Source organism: Ctenopharyngodon idella, chromosome 7, assembly GCF_019924925.1.
Source record: "Ctenopharyngodon idella isolate HZGC_01 chromosome 7, HZGC01, whole genome shotgun sequence".
Taxonomy (NCBI): domain Eukaryota; kingdom Metazoa; phylum Chordata; class Actinopteri; order Cypriniformes; family Xenocyprididae; genus Ctenopharyngodon; species Ctenopharyngodon idella.
This window is the reverse complement of record NC_067226.1, coordinates 9,408,423-9,420,507: the sequence shown is the minus strand read 5'-3', so window position 1 is coordinate 9,420,507 and position 12,085 is coordinate 9,408,423. Positions and strand designations below refer to the sequence as shown.

General features: G+C 35.6%; 1 protein-coding gene across 4 annotated transcripts in view; it reads right to left on the bottom strand.

The window, feature by feature from the left end:
- Window positions 1–12,085, bottom strand: part of plekhg4 (pleckstrin homology domain containing, family G (with RhoGef domain) member 4) — a 64,362-nt gene that overhangs the window by 18,186 nt on the left and 34,091 nt on the right. For all 4 annotated transcript variants that reach the window (XM_051900215.1, XM_051900216.1, XM_051900217.1 and 1 more), the window contains exons 11-13: window positions 8,215–8,353; window positions 6,636–6,758; window positions 6,135–6,326 (exon numbers count right to left, since the gene is read on the bottom strand). In XM_051900215.1, coding sequence (XP_051756175.1) covers window positions 6,135–6,326; window positions 6,636–6,758; window positions 8,215–8,353 — 454 coding nt within the window. The remainder of the gene's footprint in view (window positions 1–6,134; window positions 6,327–6,635; window positions 6,759–8,214; window positions 8,354–12,085) is intronic.

The window sequence follows — 12,085 nt, the reverse complement described above, 5'->3', positions numbered from 1 at the left end:
ATTACAACTGAGTGTACAGATATTAATAGGGAGATTAACACATTCATTTAAAGATTAAAGCAGATGGTAACTGAATGACCAGTGTGATATTTTACACAAAATTTGGCTTCATTATTGAAATGTACCAAGATTGACAGGGAATATATATTACTGTTCAAAAGTATGGGGTCAATTTTTGGGAAAAAAAAAAGTCTATTATCCTCACCAAGGCTGCATATCTATTTGATAAACAAACAGTAAAATTGTGAAATATTATAACGATTTAAAAAGCAAAGCTGAATAGTCAGCAGCCATAACTGTCACATGATCCTTCAGAAACTTTCTAATATGCATATTCTAAAATTCTAAAATTCTAAAAAAAAAAAACCTTATTGTGGGAAGTTGTACTTCCAGTGTATTCTTTAAGCAATTGCCACTGACTTTCACATATATCACTTTCACAGTATTACATGACACTACAGGATGCTTTATAAAGCCAACACACAACAGCGGAAACGTCCTGTGGGCTGGAAATTGAGTAAACATACACTGATGTCACAATCATTCATGTCAGCTCTAAAACTAAGATGAGCTGAATGACAGAATATTAGTCTGCGTGCAAATCATCCCTCTTCAAAACATGCTCCTGGGGCAAAGCCGTTGTAAAGTAACCCACTTCCATAATGATCTGACTAACAAGGTGTGGAGTTACACTGAGATAATGGATGGCATAAACCCCCTGATGTGGCCATTTGCCCAGGGCACCAAACTCCAATCTAAGCTGTGTGAGAAATGTTGGTCAGTACCACATGCAAAGAGGAAACTCTATTAAAAGCACTGCAGTTCATATGCTTATAGCCTAAGCTTGCCTCACATACACACTTTACCAGTGCATGAATGAACAGGGGATTGAAGAGAGCCAAAAAGTAGGGGGTGGAGATTAAGTGAGGAGTAAGAAAATCTCTACAGACACCCGAAAAGCTCCATTCAAAAGTGTTTTGAGCAACATTTCAGTTGTCTCTTCAATTATAGTGGCCTCTAATGAAAACATTTGTTACAGTACAGTTAGTCTGTTAAGCCTTGACAAGTCTTCAAGATTCAAGATTAAAAAAAAAAAAAACTTTGTGCACACATAAAAATTCCATATATCAGTCAAATTGCTCCTGAATTAATCACCACAATGTTCCTCTAAACTCCTACCTCTCCATGACAATATCCGTTTTCCTGCTCGGCTAAGACGCTGGTGGTCCCATGACCAGAGCACGGAGCAGCGGCAGTCATCCTTTTCTCTCTCTCTCTCAGACTGACAAAATAACTGAGAGAGAAGCCAGTGGCGCCCACTCCCCTCCTCTCCCCACCTTCCTGCTATTCACAGGCAAATGCAAGTCTAAATACCAGATGGGTCTGCCCCAGCAACTTCACTAGAGGGGGCGGAGGGGGTAGAGGGCAGAGAGGGAAGGGGGGATGGGACAGGAGGGTGTCTGTCAACAAAACTACAAAGCCCCTCACCAGAAAGGGCAAAGGAAAGACGGCAGAGTGATGGCTGAAACTTGGCATGCTGGTGCTAACTAGACCTTGTGAACCCATATGCATGCATGCAGAGTGAGAAATCCAAAACATTGATGGGAAGGGTAAAATGAGGCCCAGCTGAAGATTCAGGATTGCAGGAAATTATGTATTAAGGCATAACAATCATGTGAGGTTTGACTGGGTCAAAACTATATGTGTGTTACTGATTCTGAATTTATAACACTTGTGTGGTTGATGAATCTTGATGAATATTCAGCTAGAGTTTGATTAGAGGAAAAACAGCAGCAGAAGGCATGTGGGGAAAGAATTCATTCCTTGGAGACATTGGAGTATCAATAACCTGATCAATAACCAACCGCTCACAGTATGTTGTACACACACATTATTCCAATACAACAACTGCTGCATGTGTCACTGCTGGATTTGCTTAAGTGATAAATTATACTTTCTTGAAATAAAATTATATAAACAATATATGTAATTATATTTCAAGTAATTTTAAAAATGAAAATAAATTATATTTCTTTCATGTGCAAAAAGAAACCACATAAGCATATTTTGCTTAAAGAAAATGAAGCCTATTTTAGAAACAGTAGTTTTTTGTAGAACATTTAAAAGAAAAATCATTCTATTTAATTTAATGTGAAAAAATATATATTACATTTGTAAAGAATTGCAAAGTATGTATACATCATAGTAGTATTTGCTGAAATAACTGCTGAATAAATTAGTTTGTTTTGTAATATACTTAAAATATGAAAAATATTACAGTAATGAGAATCAGTATTTTCAGAATGTATGTTTTATTTTTAACTAAAACTACTGAATTGTTTTTAGTAATTGAAATAAAGCTGAAATAAAATATAAATATTACATGAAAAACATTTACACTTAAAAATGCAAAATTATGCCTTGGGAACTAACTATAATAATAAACTAAAATAAAAACTAAACTAACTAAAGCTAAATAGAAATATTAAAAAACTAATACAAATGTCAAATTAAATGAAAACCGAAAATATAAAAATAAATTCTAATTAAATTTTTGGGGGTGAAATGTGACTTTGTGAGATTCACAAATTTACATTCACTGTGTGAGGGCATAAATACACTCACCCTCTCTGAGCAGAAGCCTGCAGTGCGTTAATTCAGTTCTTTAGTGAAAAGGCTGTGGTGTAGTATTATCATTATAATGACAACATGGAGGTGCCATTTCCTTTGACTTGCAATGTCTGACTGTATGTGTTCAGGCTTAAAACCATGTAAAACAAAAAAGGAAACAAGTTACAGAGTTACAGAGATGAGCGACAGCCCAAGACTGCATTTTCAAACACTAAAATTAGGGTATGAATGAACTGAAAATATAATGTAGGGGGCAAGTGAAATCTTTTGTGACAATAAACTAGTCCCACACTGGCTTGCAAAGATGAGCATTACAGGACAATACATCCAGTGAGACTGTCACTTTTCCCTCATCCTTCCATCAAACACCATCTCAGTGATTCCTCACTCTCTGCACTCTTGCACATGAAGACCATCTGGAGTAGAAAGGACTCGGTCTCACACACTGGGCTGTACTGTCTGCTGTGCCTCAGGCTGCATCACAGGGCTGATGCTCACAGCTCCGCTGTCACTTTCTGCTCTGCTGGCAGCTGTGATTGCCTGCAGGGCTCTGATCCAGACAATAGATTGTCAATATTATGTTTGTCACCCAATGTGTGTCAGTGAGCTCATACAGCGCCCAGTAAGGTCAGAGTAAATTCATTCATTCAGCACACGCTCACTGACTCACTTTAGATGTTTATTTTGAAGTGAAACCTTTTAGTTCACACAGAAGTGAACACACTTTAATTCTACAGGATACTTTCTTTGGTTGAACTCTCACTGAACACTTCTTGCTGATTAAAAAAAATAAATAAATCATACACTACAGGTCAAAAGTGTGGTGTGATTTTTTTTTTTTTTTTTTTTAAACAAGATATTAATACTTTTATTCAGCAAAAATGCATACATTTTTTTTTTAAAGTGACAGCAAAGATTTTTTTTACATTGACACAAATTATTTATATTTCAAATTAAAGCAGATCTTTGGAACTTTCTATTCATCAAAGAATAATAAAAATTCACATTTACTACAGAAAAGATTTTTTTTTTTTTTTTTTTTTTTTAACGATTTTCTAAATTTCCATGATTTTTCCTTTGATAAAAATCACAATTTTACAAATCTATGGTTTTTCAGGTCCTCTATGACAATATAAACCCTTATTCATTCATTCATTCATTCATTCATTCATGTTGTCCTGTTGTAGTGTGAATAGAGTCTCATGTCCTGTGGGTTCGTTCAACCTCAGCTGTCATAGCACACATTGTGTTTGATGGCCACAATCCACATTGGCCAGTTCATCAGCCATGCTCGGATCGGTTCCTAGGCAACACACTCAAACAGTCACTTTCTAAATCTGGGATGAGCTGGTCTGTCATTGAAGACAAATCATGCACTGGACTCCAGCATGTGGTCAGTCACAACAGAAAAACAAGAAAGAGACTCTGTACTCACACACACATGCATACAATGCTCACACAAGACTAATACACACCTGTACACTGTTATACACTGAATACACAACCACCAGGGTTGAGTCTAACCAAAAGCATGAAAATTCATGCATAGGAATGGGTATGAAAGGACAGGTTGTTTTAATAAGCATTCATGTATGCCAGTCAGATGATGCCAGTGAGTTCCACAAGTGTCATCACGCACCTTAACACAACGACACAAAGACTCTGTCTGCAGTGCTGAAGACTGAAAATAATAAATGTGTGATATCTCAGAGACTGATCTAGGAACAAGCAGTTGTATGTAAACAAAACCAGCTTTTGATTAATACACAAATATACGGACAACTTTTGTCAATATGCCAACAGACAGCAGGAGAGTGCTTGGATGAGTTCACCATGCCAACAGGGCAAGGGTCTGGATGTATGGATGATCTGATGAGTCAGGAAAGAGCACTATGATTATGCTAATGATAAAATCTGATAGTGGTCAGCCAACAAGACCATCTGTCCCTGCTGGGGCTCAGGAGGAAACACTGAAGACAGACCAAAGAGTTCAGCACTCACCCAGTGCCACAGAGGAAAAACACAATGGTGTGTGTGTGTGTGTGTGTGTGTGTGTGTGTGTGTGTGTGTGACATCATTGCCAGTCAGGGATTTCCGTAATAGTTGGTGCTTTAGAAACACTGAATTCTTTTCAGAGGAAAAGAAGCGGAGTGGAGAAAGAAAAAAAATACATAAAACTGTACTCCATTAGTATCACTTAACATTACTTAAAATAATTATAGGTTTTGATATAAAGTATTTGCTTATTCAAAAGGTCTTATCATTTTTTTTTTTTAAAAATTGGAAAAAATAAGTAAGATGGACAGAATGAAGAGAATGAAAAAAAGAATTTTTAGCACTAAAAGAGGGTTTGCGCTGGCGCAAGCTATTAGCAAATCTGGCTCCAAGTGTTCAATAAAATAGGGTTTCACAACCTGGGGGTCATGAACCCCACCAGGGGTCGCCAAAGCTACTTCAAGGGTCGCCAAGCCTACTTGATTATAGGGAAACTACATTTAGAGTAAGCTAAATTTGAAACTAACCAAAATTAAACAAAACTACTTTCTGTTTTGGAAGAACATGTCCTGCATGAATAACATATGACTTGAAAAAAAGGGGTTTCCTGAAAAAAGGATAAAAACTGCAATGAAGCTAGATAAATACACTTAGAAAAATACAGAAAAACAAAAAGAAAAAAGAAGTGCAAAACTTTAATTGAATAATAGACTACCAAAACTATAACTGGTCAAACAAAAATCTATTGAAGTATGGAAAACAGCTAATGCAGGTCTAATCTGAACTGACCAAACTGCACTGCTGGGACATTGGTTAGAATGATCACATATTTATGGATTAATGTATTAAGGTAATAATTCTAAGCAATTCAAACACCTTATAATTAGAAAGCAGTACAAGTGAGTAATCTTCCATTATCCACCACACTAATTTAAACATTTAAATCTAGTAAAGCCTCAAACAATCTATTACATATAATTAAAGGGATAGTTCATCCAAAAATAAATTCTGTCATCATTTACTCACCCTCATGTAATTCTAAACCTGTATGACATTCTTTTGTGGAACACAAAAAATATTTCAGAACTAAATGGGGTCCAAACAATATTGCACACCATTTGTTTTTATTGTATGAAGAAAAACAACAACAACAACAACACTGTTCTTCTATTGTGTTCCACAGAAGAAAGAAAATTATACAGGTTTGGAATGACATGAGTGTGAATAATGAATTCTCATTTGGGGTAACTTACTCCTATACTAAACCATTCAGAAATCTGATAACAGACAACACTTCTAACAAATCTCAAAATCTTCTAAAACTTCTCACAACTTTTCACTGTGTTGCACACATTACAATACAGCTCAATACCAGGAGAGCTAAGAATTGTGCCATATGAAGTAAAAACTATGAACATTTTATAAAGTGAGCCTAGGTAGTAAAAGTAAAAATAGGAAGACAGAACAGTCAGGTGAGTTTACATTACAAGCAACTACTGACCACTTACCTTGTCAAAGAACTCATAGAGTCGGACAGTCTTGTCAATTTTATCCTTGGTGTCCTCCACTCGCTGGGAGAAATCATGTAGATGGACCCAGAATGAGCGTACTTTCACCTCATACACCTGCAGCTCTGCAGTGGAGATGTCTTCCCACTTCTCTAAGCGCTTGAGGAGAGCTTCACCGCTCTTACAGTGCTCCTGAACACACACACACACACACACACACATATACACACACACCCAGCATTACATAGTGAACTGGTATGAAAGCAGAGGGTGCGACTGAGGTGACTACATTTAAACAGTGATAAACACTCTTGAAGCTCTTGTTGACACAATTAAGCAAATGTTTGACTCCTGCAGTAAAATATTACATCTCAATACAAATAAAAAACGTTATGAGGCATTTGTTCACAAAATATGAGGACAACCCCAACCCCAAACGCAGATGCTGTGGTAGGGGGTGAAAAGTGCTGTGCAAAACATGTTTAATAAGAGTTGACATACATATGCAGCTATGTAAAATTCTCTGAAGACAGTCTGTTTATGATGTAACTGCTCCAAGGAATCTTCCAGCTCACTCAGCGTCTGCAGACGTGATTCTCCCACCTCCTCTATCCACTGACTCACCTAAGAGACAACATAAACATACAATCAATTATTCCGGCTACTTTCCAGCCTTAAGACCCGCTTACACCAAGAACGCTAACTATAAAGATAACTATATTAGTGTCCATACCAATGCACAGCAACATTCTGTTTATTATAAGCATGCACTGCAGTTATCGTTTTTGGTGTGAAAGGGCATTTACTCTGTTAGTTTCATCCAGCATGACTTGTAACATATTTATGGTTCTTGTTCTCTGTGACAGTAGACTTTGGCAGTAGACTGAAACATTAGCACACAAGCACATCAATCACATGTTTGTCATCTGATACAGATGCTATGGTGCTAGTTTACATTTTCTCATGATGTGCATGAATGTGTGTGTGTGTGTATGTGCTTGGCTAATCTGTTTCAACAACTTCCACTATATCCATGCCAACAGGATTTTCCCCTCTTTCTGCCTGCTGGGCACAATCATCCATTAAAACAATCAGATGAATAAATCACCAAGGCAGTGTGTAGCTTAGTAAGGCTGTTTGTGAGAGTGCAGCACTTCAGTACAGTATTCACTATTTTTCAAGTGTAATAGGTAAATTTACTAGAAAACCATCGCTAAGAATAAGCCTTGAAGACACAAACTGTAGGAGTGTAGTTGGGTAGTCCATGTGGAGTTCAAAAGTCTGAGACTACTCTCGAAAATGCTTCTATTTTGCAGTCTTTACTAATATATATATATATACATATATATATATATACATATATATATATTTAAATTTGTCATTATCAGCAAAACAATTTAAGTGAAAAGTTTAATTAAATTGACAGTTATTTCATTATTTCTCAGTAGAAATCTTGCCCTCTTGCATTAATGGTTTTATATGAAGCTTTCATTTATTTAATGATGATTTTTTTCTAAATGTAAATTAATTTATTTTTCTATAAAAACCATTTTGTGTTACTTTTTCTGGTAACACTTTACAATAAAGTTCATTTGTTAACAGTTAATGTATTAACTAACATGAACTAACCATGAGCAATACATTTGTTACTATATTTGTTAATTTTTGTTAACATTAGTTAATAAAAAATACAGCAGTTCATTGTTTGTTCGTGTTAGTTCACAGTGCATTAACTAATGGTAACAAATACAACTCTTGATTTTAATAATGTATTAGTAAATGTTGAAATTAACATTAACAAAGAATTATAAGTGCAGTTCATTATTAGTTTGTGTTAACTAATGTAGTTAACTAATGTTAACTAATGAACCTTATTGTCAAGTGTTACCCTTTTTCTTAGTTTAATCTTAAAACTTTGTTTATTTTCAAGTTTAAATTATGAGAAGTGGCCATATTAACATGAAATAACATGGAATACATTAATAAAAGAGAATAAATATTATAGCACCATTTGCTGAGTCTCAGAAGCAGCTGTCATGAATAGAATTCATAACATCAAGTGCAAAACTTTAGTCCTCACCTCTCTGAATCCCTCCTCCAGGGTCTTAAATTCCATAATGAATTCCAGTTCCTGTGTGCATTTGTTGGACAGCATCACCAGCCTGTGAACCAGCTCATCCACTTGGTTATACAGATGTCCTGCATTCTCAATGGCATCTCTAAAACACACACCAAGAAGATTTCTGTAGCATCTTAAATTTAGTTTACATATTGTCTTGACTTTGTTTCTATTCCCTGAGAGAAACTCCAAGCATCTGTGCTGTGGAGAAAACACTGACTGCATCACTCACATCCCACTGGCTGAAACAGTCTTACAAGATGCACTGACTGGACAAGGCTTTGAATGTAATTGGATGTGCAAATTTGTTTGACAGAGTGATCTGGCAAAGGGAGACAGTATGGAGAAGTGCTGGAGTGAGTGTGTGTGTTTTGGGGGCGGGGGTGGGGTGGGGGGGCAGTGTATGTGTGTGTGGGTTGTATGTGAAAGAAAGTGTATAAATGGGAGAAACAATGCAAGTCATTGACTGTATACTGTATTCATGTGTAGTCAAGAAAATTTATTTTGAAGAAATGTGAGTAGTAATGATGCATTTTATGTATCTGGGTGTGAATTTCCAGTGCTGTGATACGCAGTGACAGAGCACACTGTGCACAACAGAAGAGGTTGATGTCTACTGGATGACTTCATCACTGCTGTAGTTCACTTACACAATACTGTATTGTGCTCTAGTCAAACATTTATACAACATTTCCTCTCAACGATATGTCAACTAACTCAGCACACAGAGTTATCCACTCTCTGATCCATAAACACCAATGTCAATATTAAAAACTATTTTTGAAAAGTGCCAAAAGACTGATCAAAGCAAGCAAGACTTATTAATGCAGACAGACATGTGGCACATGCATAACGACACAGCCAAAAAATTGTGCCCCCTGCTGTTGGATAAACATGTATGCAAAGACATATTCACATGGTTTTAAAAGATGTTCAGTGAAGTTACCTAGACTATTTCCATTTATTTATTTTTTTTTAGCTTGACAGCCAAATTCACTTACAATGTGTGGAGTTCCACAGCAAAAGAAAAGTCACACAGGTTCAGAAAGACATGAGTTACTTAGACATGAGTTTAGTGTTGGAAAGAATTTGTGTGTTACACACAATGAGAAGCATGAAGGGCAAATCAGGGACCTCAGAGTCAGTCCAAAGCCCACCAATTATTCACAGCACACACCCAGAGCAAGCACGGGTTATCACAGCATGCAGGAGATATCAAAGACATTCCAGCAAGAGAGAATTACAAAAGACTGAATGACAGAGATAAGAGTCTAAGATGGATGTATGAAAAATCAGAAGCCTTCATTACTAGCTCAATAAAGCGTTCCGTCATAGTACTGTTGATTAATTGTGTTTGGTAGAGAGAAGATGAATAAACTTGATGAATAACACCATTTGTGATGAAATCTATATATCTACAATTTCTATATATACAATATTACCACATTGTGTTCCAAATTATTATGCAAGTGACATATCAGGAGAATTTCACTACAATAAACATTCAGATTTTAGTTTTTAAAAGAAAGTGTTTGTTTTATTTCTCCATATCTTTTTAGATAACTGGTATCAGTCTCAGACAGGTTTGTTAAATAGTTTGCCAGGTCTTCTTAGGTAAATGGAAACCCTACTTAAAGATGTTTTATTAAGCAAGTCACAGTTCTCATGCAATATGGGGAGAAAGAAAGATCTTTCTGAAGATTAAAAGCATGAAATAGTGCAATGTTACATAAAAGGCATGAAAACAACTAATATTGTGTGAAAAGTGAATGGAGATTATGGAACTATCATAAGATTTGTGAGTGATTTAAAGCACAGCAGAACTCGGTCTTTCTTCAGAAAGATCTTTCTTCCTCCCCATATTGCATGAGAACTGTGACTTGCTTAATAATGTGGAACAACATCTTTAAGTAGGGTTTCCATTTACCTGAATAGGCCTGGCAAACTATTTAACAAACCTGTCTGAGACTGATACCAGTTATCTAAAAAGATACTGAGAAATAAAACAAACAAACACTTTCTTTGAAAAACTAAAATCTGAATGTTTATTGTACTGAAATCCCACTGATACGTCACTTGCATAATAATTTGGAACACAGTGTATATAGATCTATATAGATACACTTGGGGTCTTTAATGATAATAAGATTAAAAATAAGTCAACAATAATCACTGATAAAAATGTAGCCAATGAATTATTCTTATTAAATTAAATGTACTGTAACAACAACAACAACAACAACATTTAATTTAATATTTTTTATTAGTGATTTTTGTTACATTTTTTGTTTAATTGTTTGTTTATTATTACTACTATATATTATACTGTTTTACAAGGACTATATAAAAGAGAGGAAAAAAGAGACACAATTTCCTGTTTATGCACATTTGAAAAAAAAAAGAAAACAAAAAAACAAAAAATAGAGACCACCAGTGAGTAAAAGCACAATCATTCCATTCAGTAAAAAAGCAAGGGGTCATAGTTCACCTTTAGGAGTGTTAAAAAAAGCAAAAAACAAAGTCTAGACAGAGAAAAATTATGTGTGAGGAAAGTAGTCAGTCTCACGAACACAGAAAAATGCAGAAAAAAGAGAACCGGATTTGTTCACTACTGTTGAGCACTTTAGACTCAGTCACACCTGTGAGATTGAGCCCTTTGTGTGTCTGTCAGCATCCGGCTGATGTGCTTGTGTGTGAGCAGCTCAGACAGCTTAGGTTTCATTTTGGCATTTGTTAAACAGCAAATGAGCAACTTGAAGAACATGCACAGCCTTTAAACTATAATTTCACCTAATATGAAAGGTACAAAAGGGAAGGAGATAACAAGATGGACAATAAATCAGGTTACAGGACCAGAGAGGCTGACTTAGAAGCATATTCATTGAATATTCATTTACTAGTCTTTGGCAAAAGCAAAAAAGTGTTTGTGCCTGAGCAGGAGGCTTTGAAATTGCCCTTGAGTAAGCCAGCGCAGACATGCCTGTGTGTTTCAACTCAAGTCAAACAGAAAGCAGCACAAGAGCTCTGCTGCATCCAAACCATACCATGGGCATACTGGTGTCTGTTTAGCTCTGAGATTAAGTGTGTATGTTTCAGGATGAAATGATTGTGTGTAGATAAAGACATTTCTCTTGGCTCAGCTGTGGGAAATAACATTCACACTCCCTCAACCTCCAGCTGAACCCAGCCCTGATCATCAGAGGCCTGAACATGCTCTCCCACGCTCTCAACACTTTTTTTCTCTCTTTCTCTCATTATTCCTCTCTTGTTGGTCATTCTCAAACTCTCTTTAACTCTCATAATTCTGTAATTCAATTCCAAAACCTAGCGAGTTGCCTCGTTGCCTACCTGCCTATTAAGGCAGCATCCTTACTGAAATGAAACTTCACAAGTGACTCATTTGTAATATTCTACATAGGCAGGAACTCACATGAAGAGACTCAACTCACAACTGTTTTAAATTTGTGCATTAATATGTATATGACATACAAACTTTATGTAAAATAGTCATTTACAGTCACTTTTTTTATAAATATCTTTTTATTATTCAATGAATTACATACTACCATTTAAACGTTGAGGGTCAGTCAGATGTTATTTATTTTATTTTTTTTTGGCAAGAAATGAATATCTTCATTTAGCAAAGATGCATTAAATTGATTAAAAAAGTTATTTTAAAATAAAATAAACAGTCATTTTAAATTGTAATAATTTTTCCACAATATTACTGTTTTTACTATGTTTTTGGTCAAATAAATGCAGCTGTGGTAAGACTTCTTTCAAAAACATAAAAATGTTTGAATGGTGGTGTTTAATCAGCTTTTATCTTGGA